This window comes from Lampetra fluviatilis, chromosome 4 (assembly GCF_964198595.1).
Source record: "Lampetra fluviatilis chromosome 4, kcLamFluv1.1, whole genome shotgun sequence".
NCBI lineage: Eukaryota > Metazoa > Chordata > Hyperoartia > Petromyzontiformes > Petromyzontidae > Lampetra > Lampetra fluviatilis.
In genome coordinates, this window is record NC_136278.1 from 32,369,146 (window position 1) to 32,387,957 (window position 18,812).

Below are 18,812 nucleotides of genomic sequence, written 5' to 3' on the forward strand. Positions count from 1 at the left end.
TCTAAAACGTGTATTTATGGAGGTAGAGATGTGGTGGCGTTGGTGTCCGCTTGTTTACCTGGCTGCCGACAGAGGGCGCTACGTTCATTGAGGACAAAACGAATCCTCGAGTGGAAGGGCAATCGCGACCCCCCCCCCATCTCGAATCGTCACCATGCAGCGGAGGACCTCTCGGCCTGGGGTCGATCTTTCTCCCCGTGCCCAATCCCGGTCCTTCTCCCTCCTTGCACCTCTTCACTGGAATCAACTTCCCTTGGACATTGAGCAACACTGCCCATAGACAAACACTGCCCATAGTCTCAACACTGCACATAGACTCACACTGCCCATACACTCAACACTTCTCATAGTCTCAACACTGCCCATAGACTCAACACTACCCATAGACAAACACTGCCCATAGACTCAACACTGCCCCATAGACTCAACACTTCCCGTGTATATTAAGCAGTTCCCCTCCTTAACCTCCTTCAGTTCCTCTCTAAAAGCTTCAACTTTTCTCCATCGTCCACTGTCTTACACTTCCCTCCCCTGGCCCATCCACTCCTTCCCGTCCCTCCCCGACACTTTCGCGACCCCTCCGCACCTCTCTATCGCTGCTCACTCATTCCCCAACCCTTGAAGCACACCCCTGCCAACTACATCATTCCATTGTCAGCGTTTTGCAAGCCACGTCACGCGCCTTGGGTGAAGGCGCTCTATAAATGTAAACGAGATCACATTTCCACGCGTGCATCTCGCAACAGCGAGTTCAAGTCCCGGTTGAGGATTTGGGTTGAAGCAGCCCATCATCCCTCCCACTGGGAGTCGCTAAAATCGATACCACTTTGTGGGAAAGATCATAAGCGATTCTCCGATGGAATCTGAAACCCCCCCCCCCCACCCATGGAATAGGAATGTGGAATTTCCACCACTGGATTCTACATGGCTGCAAACTGCTGATGAGGACCAATGACTCGATTCTCACGTGAACTCACTTTTGACTTTGAGGGTATGGCATTGGGTGATCACTCATAACACCCATTGTCTGTAAACGTCTTAATATAAAAACACAGACAATGCAGGAACGTCTCGACAAAGGGGCCACAGGACCCGGTGGTTTCCCGGCAATATAGGTAATTGTTATTGCTGTCTATGATGTAAGAGAGAATGCCGTGCCATTAACCGGGAGCAGAACTCAACAAAGACACCGCAGCGGCAAGACTTTTGGTCTAAGTACAGTACATTTATTACAGGCAATATCCAGTACAGTACTGCGAATACCTCAAACGTGTTGGTAGAGGGGGAGGTCTAATTAAACACTGGAAGTCTTCATTGTTGGGAAATTGTAACATTGCTCAACGCTTGTCTTCATCTCGGGGGAGGGGCTCGTGGGTTTAATTTTTTTTGGGGGGGGGTGGGCAGGAAGGCTCATGGTGGACGATGTTTGGCGGCGAGGGTGAGCTGCTCTGGCCGTGGCCTGGCGTCGACACGTCTGGCCCGCCGGCTGGCGTGCGGCCACTGCTGGATAATTACCGCTCACGGGAAAGCGTCGGAATGCGCGGCTCAGGCGGTCGAGCGGTCCCCAGGGGGCGGCAGAGACGAAACGCGTCCCCCCCCCCCTCTCTCCTCGTCGCTTCCCTCGTCTCTCTCGGGGCGGCGCTCTCTCCACGCTCCGTCCAACCGGAGCCACCGTTAGCAGAGGGTCTGTTAATTCAACTTTTTTTTCCCGACAGACCAACAGTCCAGGACTGCGACAACGCAGCCCCCGTTAGGCTTCCCGTCTTCTGATCATCATCATCATTACTATTACGACTATAATTTGTAACGGCAGACAATTGCTTTTGCTTTTTTCGTTTAAACATTGCTTACAATCACATGTGAAAACCTCCACAAACACGGACGACGCGACGCGGGCAACAGGAAATGCGGCCGCCGCCGCCGCCCTTCTCCGCCTCGTCGTCCGCCTGCTCGTCCTCTTCGTCACCGGTCGATTGCGCGCACACTTACGATGGCTCCCCACACCACCCCCCCCCCCCCTCTGGAAAGCTGCCGCGCTTCTCTCTCGCCCCACCCCCCTGCCCCGCGTCCCCAAGCGAAATAAAATACAAGATGCGTAAATATGACGTTACGGGTACAGTCGGTTACAGTGAAAACGTGAGGAGTACTTGAGAGACAATCAAAAGAAAAACAGAAACTTCCAAAGTACAAAATAAAAGTAAAACGGCGAAAAAACAAAGATGCGACTTCACCGTCGGCTGGGGGGATATAAGTTACGCTTACGAGTGACTCGGTCCACACTCCAAACAGCACTACGAGTGTCACCCTCCGCCCCCTCCTCCTCCTTCGCGACAGACGCCACCGGCTCACCCCGTGCTGCCGCGGCACATACGCACACAAGTACGCACGCGCACACACACGCACACACACGCACGTGCACACACACGCACGCACACACGCACACACACACGCGCGCACGTGCACGCGGACACAAAGTGCGCGCACGCACACACACGAAGGGGAAAGGGGGAGAAGATGGGGCAGGGACGCAAAGAACTCGAAGCGAACACAAAACAATCCGCGGCCGGTGGCCGCCGTGGGTAGCGTCTCTATCAGGACGAGCAGAGAGAGCGGTGGCGACCCTGCCGGGGACTCCTCTCGCTCGCGCGTCCCGACGGCAGAGAGCGACCTCCAGCAACCAACCCCCCCGCCCGCAGGTCCGGCCACCCTCGCCATCGCTCGCTGCGCTTGCGCCGCCTCTGCAAATGACGGCGGCGGACGAGAGAAAGATGGCGTCAATACTCCGCACGTTCGTGTCTCACGGCAAGAAGGGCCCCGGTTCGATTCCCGACACGGGCGCCCTCTCTGCGTGCATCAAGCATGGCTGGCTATGTACGGTGCAAAAGAAGCGCGACATGAGAGCACGCGCGTCCTCCTGCCGGCCTGCAGAGTGTGTGTGCGAGCGCAAGTGTGGGGAATGTGTTTGAGAGGGCAGCCCCAGGGGCAGCTGTGTCTGGGTGGCGGCACTCGGCACACGACCCAAGGGCATCGGTCTGCCGGTAGGGGGCGACATCCGCCGCTGCTGTTGCTGCTGTGTGTAACCCCCAGTGAGTGATTTAAGCCGTCATGTTTCTAATTTGACAAATATGGAAAACGGTGGCCTTCTCATTTCGAATGACACCAGGGGACCTTTATCATCCACCGTGAAGCAGACGGCGTGTACTTTACCGAATACACACCGCGGCAATCACCAGGGCGGCCTGCCGAATTCAAAACGTGAACTTCTGTTTGTCTGCGGTTCCTCCTCCTGACGTCTCCCCGCTCCCCCTCTCTCCGTGGCGGCGGAGCGTTACGAGTTGACACCGTTATCATCATCGCACCTCGCTCGGGGGTGGAGCAAAACGAGTACCACTTTGTCCGGGGGAAGATCAACAAGCGGTCGACCCGTGGATAAAACTCATCCCTACCATAGCAATGTGCAATTTCGGCATCTGGCTCCGCAAAGGCTGTGAACTACAGGCGAGCGCCGGCGACTCCGGAGTGGCCGCCGCTCGCCGCGCGCCGGGTACTGACCGCGCGTGCCGCCCGGGCCGGCGGGTGCCGTCGCTCTAGCGGCCGTCCGTGCGGGGGCGCGCCGTCCGCGGGGGGCGACGCCGGGCGGGCCCTGACGCGGCGCCGGCGGCGTTGGCGTTGTTGCCGGCGGCGCCGGCGGTGCCGGCGGCGTTGGCGACGTTGGCGGCGGCATTGGCGGCGGCGTTGTTGGCGTTGGCGGCCGCCCTCGCCTTGTCTCTCCTCAGGCTCTCCTCCTCCTCCTGCCGGCGCTCGTAGTGCGCGAAGTCGTCGAAGATGGAGGTGGTGTGGCGGAAGGCGGCGATGACGCGCAGCGCCTGGCGCGCCTTGTCGAGCGGCACCTCCTGCGTGTCGCGAGAGTTGGTCACCGGCTTGTTCTCGTTGTTCTCCAGGCGGATGTGGCGCAGCTGCGAGTTGGGCACGTCCTTCACGAAGATCCACTGCACCTGGGGTGGGGGGCGGTGGAGGGGGCGCGTGCATGGGGGCGAGCGTGGGAAACGGGGGAGGGATAGGGAGAGATAGGAGGGAGGGAGAGTGGGTAAAGAGGGAGAGTGGGAAGCAGAAAGAGGGTGCATGGTTGGACAGGGAAACGGATAATTAATAGACGCACGTGTGTTTGTGTATGTATGTATGAGGAGCGGTAATTGAGATGTTTTACGCGCTGTACTACTAACTCAGCAACAAATTTAATTCTCGCTCAGGGTCATCACCGGTGACAATTATTTGAATAGGTCTTGGGCCTCCCCTCGGTGGATTGCATAGGTTCCACTCGCTAACAACACTTGCCAAGTGTCTGTTAAGGTTAGAGGCGGGATTTATATCTTCGTGACATACATTGTTTATGTCGTGGCTCAATCTTACCCACGTACCTATTGAGTTCCTCCCAAGCTCTCGGCATTTGGCGTAGACTCCACGCGTGCGTTTCAAAGGCTTACCTCAAACTTGCCCTTCCACTTGTCCTGCGACCACACGCCGGCGCACGTCTGGTAGTCCACGGGCGAGGTCATCTGCGCCACGCCGCAGAAGTGGCCGCTGCCGTTGACGCTGAAGAGGAGGTAGACGGGGCCCTTGCCCTGCATGGCGCGGTAGGCGCCGTCCAGCCGCCGGTTGCCGTGCTCGGTGCTGCACCAGATGGAGTACTTGACCGAGCGGTGGACGTCGTCCTCCGAGTAGCTCTTGATGATAAAGGCCCGCAGGTCACGCGGGCTGCAGTCGAAGTCGCTCGGGTTGTAGCCGTTGTGCGACTGCAGCTTCTCCAGCAGCGGCGGCGGCGCCTGTAGCGGAGCCGGCGCCGGCTCCCCGATGCCAGGCGCGCCGCCGCCGCTCCCGTCGCCGGCAAACGACGGTGCCGTTACCTGCTGCTGCTGTTGCTGCAAGCTCTGTCGAGGAGGAGCCTGCTGCTGCTGCTGGTTGAGCTGGTGCCGTGTCTGGGGCAAGGAGGAGATAGGAGCAGGCTGGCTCCCGTTTTGAGTCAGCATTGCTGGCCCACAGCTGCGTGAAGCCACCCAGCGATCAGACTGCTGCTGTTGATGCTGATGATGTTGTTGCTGCTGCTGTTGCTGCTGCTGTTGCTGCTGCTGTTGCTGCTGCTGCTGTTGCTGCTGATGCTCTTGAAACGGTGCTTGCACCTGCGGAGGCTGCATAGCCGGGTTGATATTTGGCTGGCGCTGCATCATCGCATAGTAACCATTCTGCAGAGTCTGGTGTTCATGCTGCTGCTGCTGCTGCTGGTGATGGTAATGGCTTTGCTGCTGAAAGTTCTGGTGTTGCTGCTGCTGCATCATGTACGACTGCAGCTGATGCTGCTGCTGTTGCTGCTGCTGCAAGGTCTGTACCGGCTGCTGCTGTTGCGGCAGCGGCGGCGGCGACATGGAGTGAGACATCTGCGCGGACACCTGCATGGCGTCCACCGACATGGAGGCCGAGGCCTGGGCCTGCTCTTGCCCGGCGTCGACCTGCGGCTTCCCCAGCGCCAGAGCTCCGTCGGCGGGCTGAGCGAACTGCGGCGGCGGCGTGGCCTTGCTGACCGGGCCCTTGCCGTCCCACGTGCCGATGTCCATGTTGTGCTTGATGGGGGGGGGCGGCACCGACGTGCCGCTGGCCATCTTCCCCGCGCCGCCCCCACCGCCGCCCTTCACCGACCTCGGCGCCAGCTGCTGCCTGGCCGGCTTGCTGGCGATGGACGCCCAGGACGCCGGCGCCGGCTTGGCCTGCGGCGCCGCCGCCGCACTCGTCGCCGCCGCGGCCTGCGCCACCGGATCCGGTCCGGCCGCCACCGGCGGCGGCGCGCCAGGTTTCCCGCCGGCGGGCGGCTCGCGGGAGTCTCCGCCGATGCGGAGACCGCCCACGCCCTGCTGCAGCACCACCACACCGCTCGCCACGCCGCCGGGGCTCCCCCCGCCGCCGCCGCCGCCTCCTCCGCCGGACACGGCGGAGGCGGTGGCGCCGACGTGGCCCGGCGCCCGGCTCACGCCGCCGGCGAACGAGCCGGTCTGCGGGTCCACGACGGCTGCCCCGCCGAGCGAGCTGGGCGGGAAGGCATAACCGCTGCCGTACGCCACCGAGATGGGCGACGACACGGGCGAGCCGCGCAGGCCGCCCTGGCCGCCGACGCCGCCCGCCGCCCCCCCGCCGCCGCCCGACGGCCTCAGCCAGGCCGCGAATTCGGGGCCGCCGGGGAAGAAGCCGAAGGCGTGCTGCTGCCGCTGGCTCATGTACGCGGCCGCCGGGGTGGTGGCGGTCGCCGCGCCGCCCAGGTAGCCGGGGTCGGCCATGAAGTGGGCGTGCGGGTGCGGGTGCCCGTGCGCCGACACGTGGTGGTGGTGGTGGGAGAGCGGCGCATCCCCGTTGGCGAGGGCCCCCGGCGGCCCGTAGTGGTGGGCGATGTACGGCACGGCCGGGTCGGCGCCCGCCGTGGACCAGGCCGGCTCGGAGCTCAGCGAGTAGGAGGAGAAGGCCACCGAGGGGCCATAGTAGGCCGGCACGTAGGCCTCCGACACGGCTGCGTAGCTGCTGCTCTGTGGGGGTGGCACGCGGCGCCACGCGGGGACCGAATTACACGGTCACACGGCAAGGGTCCCAGTGCGGGTCTGTGGGTCTATGGGTCTCTATACAATTCTGTGTATTTTTTACATAAATAATTGATGAGCACAAGCCCAAAACGTCATAAGGCCAGTAACAAATAGCACTATCAGAGCTGTAATAGATCAGCGTGTAACACTTTAATGGAATTGAACAAGGTTATCATTGTAGGAGCTTGGGACAAGAGACAATCCGGAGGAAATTCTGAAGCAAGGTGGCAAACTCTGGACTGGTTTCGACATTTAGTGTCTCATCAGCAGTCAGGCTAACTTTCATCAATGGGGGTGAATTTCCAGATGTTTACAAGCAAGGACCCTCCCCATTCGATACAGCACCTCGTTACATTTTGACCAACGAAATCATCGTGAACAAGCCTGATCTTGCAGGCCGAGGCGAGGCTGAGCCTGGCGAAGAGCGAGCCGTTGTCTACCCGTCAGGCCCAGAGTGCATGGTCATCAGTTCAGTTTCAGTTTATTTTGAAGTACCCTGTGAGCCAAGAAGCCCTTAAATCGGGTGTAGTGGCCACTGCTCTGCATCGTGGGTTTTATTTCTATAATTTAACCTGATTTTTTCTGGCATTTCATAATAATTTGACTGTTTTATCATGTTTCTTTCCCTTGATGTATTTTTATAATTTCCCGAGTGTTTTCACAACATTTGTCTTTGTAAAATGTTTTTCTTTTTTCTTAGCATGCGTGAAGTCCCTTCAACCTTTCGGTATGAAAGGCGCTCTATAAATAAAGATGATTATTATTATCACTTGGCTGAGAGGCTGCCTGGTGGTGTTTGTAGAAATGGGCTGCAAGGTGTGGCCAAGAGGAGGCTGCACAGCCCAGGATTCTTAAATCCATCTGTGTCACCACACTCCCAAGAGCTCCATAGGAGCTTCACGGGCTCACACTCTCCCACTCACAGGATCAAAATTGGTCAATCAACCCCCAACACCTGGGTCTGTCCCGTGACCCCCTGCTAGCAGGGAGAGCCTTCCACGCTACATGTTGCGGCCTCAAAGTGCACCCAGCCTGGCACGTGGTGGCTGCTGTTGTCGCAGACCGCAGCACGAGTGCAGCGCACGTGTCCGCGCTTACACTGCCACCGCTGTTAGTGTCCTCCTGTTACCATCTGGCTACGCGAACTCGCAAACAGACACGGACAGCGAGGATCAAAATCTGAGCGGGTTTCGGATTTCACCGATAGATAAGAGCCACTGCACACGCGTAACCCGGCGTGGGGCAATCACCTGCTGTGCACCAGCTAACTTGCTCACCATCTCACACACTCTTTAAACCCACCAGCTTGCACTCACCAGCTAACCCGCTTACTCACCCGCTCACCATCTCACACACTCTTTAAACCCACCAGCTTGCACTCACCAGCTAACCCGCTTACTCACCCGCTCACCATCTCACACACTCTTTAAACCCACCAGCTTGCACTCACCAGCTAACCCGCTTACTCACCCACTCACCATCTCACACACTCTTTAAACCCACCAGCTTGCACTCACCAGCTAACGCGCTTACTCACCCGCTCACCATCTCACACACTCTTTAAACCCACCAGCTTGCACTCACCAGCTAACGCGCTTACTCACACGCTCACCAGCTAACCTGTTAACCCGCTCACCAGCTCAAACACTCTCCAGCTCACCATGGCCTTGTCTCTCTCAAATACTTCCATGTCCCATCTTCTCTGTCTCTATATTCTTGGTTCTTTCGGTAAAGTCACGTAGATAGAAAACAAAAATCTAAATTAAAAGCAAAAAACCCACGACATTTCGATCGCAACACAAGTGGTCTTCTTCAGGAAAGAAAAAGGGTGTCACTCCTCTTCCCTGTGTTCAATCCCGTTTCTGGTCCTCCTCCCTCCTTATATCCCCCACTGGAATCAACTTCCCCTCTACACTAATCAGTCCCCCTTAACCTCCTGCCGCTCCTCTTACAGCCTCACCTCTATTGCCCGTTCTCTTCCTCTTCTCTCCCCTACCCCTCCACTGCTTCCCGTCCCTCCCGTCCGCTTTCGTGATCCCTAAATACACTCTACCACAGTCACTCATTCCTGAATCGTTTCATGCCCCTGCCATCTAAATAATTCTGTTCTGTCACCATTCTGTTGTACTATGTCAAGCGCCTTGAGTGAAAGTGATCTATAAATATACACTTAGATTAGATAACCTGTTCACCAGCTCACACTCACTCGTCTACCCACTCACCATCTCACCCGCTGACCATCTCACACACACTCTAGCTCACCAGCTAACCCACTAAAAAGCTCGCCTGCGTACCACCGCACACATTCTCCAGCTCACCAGCTTCACAGCTAACCTGCTTACCAGCTCCCACACCAGTTCGTATGCTTTCAAGTTAACACGCTTACCGGTTCACCAGCTCACCCGCCCCGATTACAGGCCCCATGCTCCATCGGCGGCGACCGTCGTAACAAACGCTGGGGCTGTGGGAAACGCGATCCGCTCGCTGAACGCTGTGTCCGGCACGCACCTCCAGATTTCTACTCACGATTTCAAAGCGAGGATCAAAGCGATTGCGCATTATCAGCTCTGTCTGTGTCCATCCCCCATGTCCATTCGACCACAGGGTGCCTCTATAACGAACGCGAATCAACGTTCGTGTAAAACTGTTTCTAGCAGGGCCTTCAAAGTGATTTCCATCTTCTCTTTCCCCAAACTCTTACAATAACCATGCTCGATTCAAGAAAGGTGGAAACGCTTACCCGTTGCTACGTTGACAGTGCTTTTGTGTTGCTGGCCGGGTGACGTTTTGGGCCTTTGGGCCTACTGTGCTCAACTCCTTGTTTTAGGTCGCGCGGCTCAGGCAGAGACGGGTAACCGGCAGAACATGCCGACAGCGGCCTCCGCACAGCAGGCCTTAAATAAATATATACAATAGGCGACGGTTCGGAAATGGTCCTTCATGAATAAGGGCCATTTCCCATAACGTCACCTATTAGATATGTTTTTTACGTAAGGCCACCATTATTATTGACCCAAGTGTTTGTCCTTGTAGCAGAGGTGCTTGGCTCAATGGTCCTTGCCAGCTGACTTATGAAAAGCCTGGGTTCGAGTCTGATCCAGTGCTCCACGAGAAGTGTGACAGACCCGAGTTTGCAGTCGTGACTTCAAAACATCGACCGTGGCCCCCTATCCGAGTCACCGATTCGACTGGGGGGTGGGGGCATTCCAGAATGGGGGGGGGGGGGGTGCCACATGGCAGCAAGTCCGGCAGTGGCCCTCGGAGCAAAGTCCTCGGGATGCAGGGAAGACCGGAATACGTGGAGCGGCGCGCGTATGGCGACGAGACGCGGGTACCGTTAACCCATCCGAAGTGACTGTAATGGCCACGCCGCACGCGACAGTAAGTGACGGCGGCGCGGAGACGAGCGGAGCCGGCCAAGTTGCCGTGGGGCCGGCCGAGGTGGCGCGCGTGCCCTGCCGACGCGCGCGCCCTGCCGACACGCAACTGGACGCGGCGGAGGGCAGCGGGATCGTGGAGACGCGAGGCCGGAAAGCCATCACACCTCAAGGAAAATAAACAAAGATTAATGGGTGCGGGGAAGATGCAGGTCGAAGGTTACAAATACAAGGCCCGGGATTAGTTTGGGGGGAGACAAAGAGCGTCGATAGCTTGCCTTGTGCTGTGCCAAGAAGGTGAGGAGGATGCCCTCGGGGGTGCTTTACCAGCCACCCAATGGCCTTTTAAAAGAGCCCACTGCGCAAGAAGGAACAGCCAGAACCGGTAAGTCGTTGTAGGAGTCGCCCGATTTGACAATTGACGTGAGACGCGGTACGTGGTGGAGAGAACCACCGTCGTAGCCATTAGGGCTGCAGAATTCAAAACCCGTTCAGGAAATTCCAAAAAAATGCCGCCACTCCGGGTCGTAACTCAACTCAAGAAGTATTGTTTTTAAAAAACGTTGCAGTGAATGGTAGCGCCCTGAGTATTATTTTTCTTACGCTCATTTAATGGGTCCCTTTCACATGTATGTACGTATGTTGAACTTCTTTCGCACCGTACGTAGCCAACCGTGCTAATAGGGAGGGTTCTGCCAATAATTCACAGTCGGGGGGTCATTATTGCTATGTACATTCCCACATTCCCAGTTGTATAATTTGTGGTGTCACATTTCAGATTTGGCAACTTTGGACCAGAGCGCCTGCACAAAGTCGCCACCCGTGCGAATGGCATCACGGGACCTCCCCGCCAGAGGGAGTCGAGGGGTATTTGCCAGACTCTTCCATGCTGGCCAGGTGATGTGGGAACACCCACACTTTACTCCACCACACGTGGTGACCTGCCAATTGACTTAACTGTGGTGTGGCCATCTATGCCTCTTGGTTGACAGAGGTGGCAGGCAGATTAGAGAAACTGGGATCACACACTCCATGTATGGAACACACTCCATACATTATGATGCCACTGTCTGGCCTGGTGGGTACCATCCGTCATCACAAGATGGGGTCGAACCAGCGACCTGATGATAGCAGTCACAGCATGACACTAACCACCATGCTACCACCGAGGCAGCTAACTTCGTCTCTCTCCGTTCAAAAACCCAACATACGTTGCAGACATTTCTGCAACGATTTCTACAAACCTAATATTTTAATCAATGGTTAACGGATCGTTCCAACGTTTACATGAGTGTTGTGCAAATCCATGAATTAACCAAAAAGTCAAAAAAATTCTCAAAAACAGTGTGGCCTTTTTTTTATAATAGGTGACGTTTCAGGCAAATGGCCTTTCATCAGACCAGGCTCCATCTGCTTAGCCGGATTACAGAGAGGCTGTACCAAGCGGCAAATCGTTCTGCTGTACGTGCAGACTCTGACGAAGGATCGTTACGCAGCAGCAGCTGCTCTGCGCAGCACGGTGGTATTTCACCACCGAGCACCACGCGGATTTACAACGTAGGTAGGGTAGCGGAGATGCGACTGCATCCCGGCGCGCGGTGCTTACTGGCGAGCAGAGGCCACGGCGGTACTCCGTGAGCCATCAAGCACCCGTTCGTTCTTGGTGTAACCCACGGGGGGGGCCACCCTGGCGCACCACAGGCCATTGTGCTGTCACGCGTCTCAATGGCTTCAGTTCATCTCCTGGTTAAACCTTTATCCACACTAACAATGAACTGTAATGATTTGTTCAGCGATTACAAATCATACATGATTTATTTACACCGGGGTGTCTCAAGGGCACTTTACACATGACGAGTCACTTCCGCTCTCAACACATTTGAAAGGGCACCCCCAGTGACACCTGTCCAAGTGCGGTACAAGTTTACTCAGCATCTGGCTTGAGCAGGCTTCAGTCTGCCAGTAAGTGGGGGAAGCAGGCGATGATTCCTGCTGTGTGTAATCCCAACGGAGTAATTTGCAGGGTGATTTTTCGAATTTGGGCCTTAACTCCGGCACACAACGACCTACTCTTTTGAACGACACCAAGGGATCTTTAACGTCCACTCTAAAGAAGCAGACGGCGCGCCGTAGTGTTTTACAATTACCGCGCCGTTTTACAGTGCCGGTATTCAACAGGGCGGCCCGGCGGATTCGAACCACGAACCTCTGCAACAAGCGGCTATCCCTCTGGCGCTGGGCCGCATGCTCGGGTTTGTTGTCATTCAGACTGAGCGCAGCCATGGCAGCTCAAAGCGGCAACTTATTTACGCATTATTGACAACCGTATGCAACAAAAAAAAACCTTAGCGCCATCGATAATCGTTTTTAAAAAATTTTACTGGCCTACACCGGCCAGCGCGGTGAAGTATGGTCAAGAAAGCCCGAAGGCAGACGTGACGAGGCCTTCATCCAGCAGTGGAATGGCAAAGTGCTGTAAGTTTAGAAGATGTTCGTGGGCGAATTGTTTCGACCGTTTGTAAAACTGAACCGGATTCGATTATTGATTCCATGACTTTTGGAATCCAAAATCAATTACAAGAACAATTATCTAAAAATCAATCATTGATTTTAAACCCTACTGGCTCGCAGATGCAATTATTGGTACAGTCAAGTCAGAGTGATCTCCTGCTCACATCAGCCTTGAGGCATTGGACCTCATCAGTTTACAGCCATGGACCAGTGGAGGCAAGTCCACATTCTAATGACGATGGCGAGTCCACACTTAGAACAACCACTTCCCCACGCAGCGGTGCTCAGGTTATCGACGTCGTCAGCAGGACCGTCCCTAGGGGGGTGCGTGGCCCAGGCAACTCACTCCGTGTGGGCCCCCCGACGACTTCAAACTAAATTGCAAGTATTACATCTGACTCCGTGATGTTGAAGCGTGGGGCCCCCGCCCCCCAAAGTGCTGGGCCCGGGATGGTCGCCCCGTTTTGCCATACGCTCGGGACGGCTCTGGCTGTCAATGTCCACCCCAACTCACCTGCTCGGTCTGACTGCTCAGGTAAGTCTCAAAGTCGCCGTGGCTGCTCCCATCCTTCCGGTGATTGGCGACGTTTTGAATACCTAGAGGAGAGAGCGGCGTCGAGTGAATATGTCGCGACGCAGAGATCGGTCTCACGATTTTACCATCACGCCAACGTTCGGTAGAAACATTTTGTTGGGTTCAGGCTACATAATGACCCGGCCAAATGTGTGTCGTTAAGAACTCTCCACCACCTGACGCAGCCCAAACAAATTAATTAGTTACGCGTACAAGCGTATAACGACACACACCCTACGACTGCTTCAGCTCATTCACCGGGTGAGTGAAAGAACAATTCTCATGGCAAGATTTTACGGTGATTAGCTGCGTGACCTTTCGCTTGAAATCGCGTCAAGCATATTCAGGAAAATCCAGGAAGTCAGAATAACAACCCAGGAAATCAGGATGAAAAACCGACGCATTATGTAAACCGATGACGCCGATTCAAGGATTTGATGGCCGGTGACACCTTTCCACGTTCACCTCTACGGTGCCGATGCTTATAATGAGGCTGATGACAAGCGATGCCGATGAGTTTATACTTCCCAATGATTATCTTCAAGGCAATGAGGATTACGAATGATTATGATGTTGCTGTTACCGAAAACACTCAAGCTGATATGATCCTAATGATGACGACGCAGAAGATTTTGCTACTGATTAAGTTACTCGTGGTAAGGCTACCAAGTATGCCGATGATGAGGATGACACTGGTGATGATGCTATAAATTCTGGTAATGATGAGCTCATCAATCGTGACTTTTCTGATGATGCTATTGATGATGATGATGACGCTCTTGATGACATTAGACATAATGCCCATGGTGATGCTGCCGATTTGACTAACGATGACGAATGTGATCTTGCTGTGGATGACGATGCTACAGACGATACAGTCAATCACGATTAAGGTGATGACATTTCCAATGTCACTCACGAAGATGTCATCGATAAGTAAAATAATAACGACGCTCACGACATTGCAATTCTTTATGCGGTTGACGAAGATTAAAATATGATGCATCTCATTATTCAGATGATCGTGCAAAAGTCAAAGTGAATTCCCTGTTCCAATGACCAGAGGTATTGGTGCTCATCTCCTATTTACAGCTATAGTCGGGGCGAGTCTATCCATAGGAAAGCCACTGTTGACTTCCCCACAACGTGGCACTCATTTTATCGACCCTGGAGGGAGGGAAATTGGGCTGAGTCAACCCCCATCCCCCAACCATGGCTTGAACTCGTGACCTTCCGATTGCGTGAATGATTAAGAATGATAAAGACGCTGTGACTGCTGCTGCAAACTAATCCTTACGATGCTGGCAATCGCTAATTGACAATGACGGATGGTTATAATTGATGACGATGGATGATTATAATTGATGACGATGGATGATTATAATTGATGACGATGGATGATTATAATTGATGACGATGGATGATCAGTCCCAGCTCATCCACCCATTCCACACCAGCGTGGCCACTCACCGTTCAACACCTGCTGCTGCTGCTGCCCCTTTGCTCTCTGGAGAAACAAACACGGACAGAGAGACACACGCGGTTAGACAGACACACACATGGATACACACAGACATACATGGATACACACAGACATACAAGGATACACACAGACATATATATACAGTTACACGGACATATCGATACATACACGCACACGCTTACACACACAGGTACAGATGAATATACACACATGGATACAAGACAAAGACACGCACAAAAAATACGGATCCACAGATCCACACAAATGAACGGATACACAAAATCACAAACACACATACAGATACACACACAGATATACATCAGGCACACACACACGAATAAAGAAACAGTACCTGGATACAAATAACAAATACATAGACCAACTAACACACAAACGAATAGAAACAAAGACGATACACACACGGACACACAAGACACACGTGGACACACATACACACACACATGAATAAAGTCACATGGGCACACAGATACTGTATATACAACATTCGAAATGCGAATATAGAAATACACCAAAACATTTGAATTGCCAAACACACATACATGGGCACACACAACATTGAAAATGCAATACACGCACAAGTGGACGCGTAAAATATTTCCAAACACAACACAAAACATTCGAATTGCACACATTTTAAATGGTACGCACGCACACACATGGACACAAACAAATACACGTAGAAAAACAAGCAGACATGCGCACACAGGGACACACAAATGGCAAAGTAAAACGTATGTGAGCACAATATACATCGGGTCCCTTATGCACATGAGCAGATGCGAGTGGGGTTGAGAATACCTCCGTGACCCCGACACCGCTGAACAAAATGATTCCTTAGATCCTGGGTCTCCAGCCACCCAAGGCTCCGCGTACCTTTAGACCTCTAAACACCAGGACCCTAGATCTCGAGACCCCCAGGATCCCTTGGATGCCAAGACTCCCCCTGAAATGTACACCTGCTGGAACCTGCAAAACTAGACCCCGGAGAGCCGTATAGCCCCGAGCCTCTACACTAATGAAACCCTACACCTGGGACCCCTAAGACTCGATACACTCCACAAATACCTAGAATAATTAGAACCTTCTAACTGCCAGAACCCTGTACCTGAAGACCCCCACCCCAGGATTCCTTGACCCCTAAATCTACAAAACACGTCGGCCACCTAAACCACAACAACCCCCTAAACAACCCCAAATCATCGATTTCCAAGGCCATTCTGACCCCTGTACCGCATAGAACCCTAAATCCATAACCTCATACACGTCTAGATCTTCGACAATGCTAATACCCCCTGGAGCCATAAACTCCATATCACCTCCATCGCGAGATGCCACCTTATATCCCTGGACTCACAAATCAGCCTTAAGTCCTTCAACTCCACAATCCCAAACACACACAGAATCCCAGCACCCTTATAATTCACGACAACTCTTTAATCCACTACAGATCACCAAACACTCACGATCCCCGACCTCACAAATCGCAACACCCCCACGATTCCAAGAGCCCCACAATCCCCAACACCCCCACAATCCCAAAACTACCCCACGATCCCAACAACCTCACAAATCCCAACAACCTCACAAATCCCAACACCCCCACAATCCCAACACCCCCACAAATCCCAACACCCCCACAAATCCCAACACCCCCACAATCCCAAAACTACCCCACGATTCCAACAGCCCCACAATCCCAACAGCCCCACAATCCCAACACCCCACAATCCCAACACCCCCACGATCCTAACAGCCCCACAATCCCAACAGCCCCACAATCCCAACACCCCCACAATCCCAACACCCCCACAATCCCAACACCCCACAATCCCAACACCCCCACAATCCCAACAACCTCACAAATCCCAACACCCCCACAGTCCCAACACCCCCACGATCCCAACACCCCCACGATCCCAACACCCCCACGATCCCAACACCCCCACAATCCCAACACCCCCACAATCCCAACACCCCCACCATCCCAACACCCCCACGATCCCAACACCCCCACGATCCCAACACCCCCACAATCCCAACAACCTCACAAATCCCAACACCCCCACAATCCCAACACCCCCACGATCCCAACACCCCCACAATCCCCAACAGCCCCACAATCCCAACAACCTCACAAATCCCAACACCCCCACAATCCCAAAACTACCCCACGATCCCAACAACCTCACAAATCCCAACACCCCCACGATCCCAACACCCCCACAATCCCAACACCCCCACGATCCCCAACAGCCCCACAATCCCCAACAGCCCCACAATCCCAACAGCCCCACAATCCCAACAGCCCCACAATCCCAACACCCCCACAATCCCAACACCCCCACGATCCCAACACCCCACAATCCCAACACCCCCACAATCCCAACACCCCACAATCCCAACAACCCCACAATCCCAACACCCCCACGATCCCAACAACCTCACAAATCCCAACACCCCCACGATCCCAACATCCCCACAATCCCAACACCCCCACGATCCCAACACCCCCACAATCCCAACAACCTCACAAATCTCAACACCCCCACGATCCCAACACCCCCACAATCCCAACACCCCCACGATCCCCAACAACCTCACAATCCCAACACCCCCACAATCCTAACACCCCCACGATCCCAACAACCTCACAAATCCCAACACCCCCACAATCCCAACACCCCCACGATCCCAAAACTACCCCACGATCCCAACAACCTCACAAATCCCAACACCCCCACAATCCCAACACCCCCACAATCCCAACACCCCCACGATCCCCAACAGCCCCACAATCCCCAACAGCCCCACAATCCCAACAGCCCCACAATCCCAACACCCCCACAATCCCAACACCCCCACAATCCCAACACCCCACAATCCCAACAACCTCACAAATCCCAACACCCCACAATTCCAACAACCTCACAAATCCCAACACCCCCACAGTCCCAACAACCTCACAAATCCCAACACCCCCACAATCCCAACACCCCCACAATCCCAACACCCCCACAATCCCAACACCCCCACAATCCCAACAACCTCACAGTCCCAACAACCTCACAGTCCCAACACCCCCACGATCCCAACAACCTCACAAATCCCAACACACCCACGATCCCAACACCCCCACAATCCCAACACCCCCACGATCCCAACACCCCCACAATCCCCAACAACCTCACAATCCCAACACCCCCACAATCCTAACACCCCCACGATCCCAACACCCCCACAATCCTCAACACCCCCACGATCCCAACACCACCACGATCCCAACACCCCCACAATCCTAACACCCCCACGATCCCAACAACCTCACAAATCCCAACACCCCCACAATCCCAAAACTACCCCACGATCCCAACACCCCCACAATCCTCAACACCCCCACGATCCCAACACCCCCACGATCCCCAAAAACTCCCACGATACCCAACACCCCCACGAGCCTCCCACCACCCCCACAATCCCAACACCCCCACAAACCCAACAACCTCACAAATCCCAACACCCCCACGATCCCAACCGCCCCACGATCCCCTCCCGACACGACTAAAATCTCTCCGCCTCAACAATTCCCGACACTCCCACAACCCGCTTACACTGCCACAATCCCTTACTCCGTCACAATTCTCTCCATCCCAGCACCCCCAGGGACCCCCCCCCCCGCTGGGACCCCCCCCGCTGGGACCCCCCCCCCCCGCTGGGACCCCCCTGGGACCCCCCCCCCCGCTGGGACCCCCCCCCCCGCTGGGACCCCCTGCTCGCCGCGCTCCCACTGACCGGGTCAGACATGGTGCTGGCGGGGCTGCTGCTGCTGCTGCCGCCGCTGCTGCCGGGCTCGAGGCAGGAGGCCTGGCCTTGGCGGCTCCGCGCGGGCAGGAGGCGAGGGCGGCGAAGGAAAGGAACGAGAATAAAGAGGAGGGTGGAGACGCCGACGACGACGACGATGGAGAAGCGGAGGAGGAGGAGGAAGCGGCGGCTGAGGCGGTGGCGGAACGAGGAGCCGAGGAGAAGCCTCGGGGAGCGATGGCGGCGCGCGCGAGCGGCTTGAAATTTCCCAGCGCGTATAGGCGGTGCAATGCCCTGATTGGCTCCCGTCAGTCGCTTCGGGCGCAGTTGGCCAATGGGAGCGGGGTTCGCGATCGGCGCCAACAAATCGCGTGGCGGAACGCGGGCAGGCGGCGCCTATCCGCTGTAAGGAATTCAATAAGCGGCGC

At 55.1% G+C, this 18,812-nt stretch overlaps 1 protein-coding gene across 1 annotated transcript; it reads right to left on the bottom strand.

The window, feature by feature from the left end:
- Positions 1–1,221: 1,221 nt before the first annotated feature.
- LOC144931784 (YTH domain-containing family protein 2-like) lies at positions 1,222–18,664 on the bottom strand. The gene is made up of 6 exons (XM_078856077.1): positions 18,376–18,664; positions 14,553–14,589; positions 13,023–13,105; positions 4,485–6,566; positions 3,553–3,995; positions 1,222–2,738 (listed from the first exon to the last, which is right to left on the bottom strand). The coding sequence occupies exons 1-5, from the start codon at positions 18,385–18,387 to the stop codon at positions 3,588–3,590; spliced, it is 2,622 nt and encodes an 873-aa protein (XP_078712203.1). The 5' UTR covers positions 18,388–18,664; the 3' UTR covers positions 1,222–2,738; positions 3,553–3,587.
- Between the last annotated feature and the right edge of the window lie 148 nt (positions 18,665–18,812).

What these genes read in the sequence shown, in the direction of transcription:
- LOC144931784 (XM_078856077.1), bottom strand. An exon ending in GCAGCAGCAGGTGTTGAACG is followed by an intron (nt 13,106 to 14,552) that starts GTGAGTGGCCAC and finishes TCTCTCCTCTAG; the next exon opens with GTATTCAAAACGTCGCCAAT. An exon ending in AGTGGAAGGGCAAGTTTGAG is followed by an intron (nt 3,996 to 4,484) that starts GTAAGCCTTTGA and finishes CCCCCACCCCAG; the next exon opens with GTGCAGTGGATCTTCGTGAA.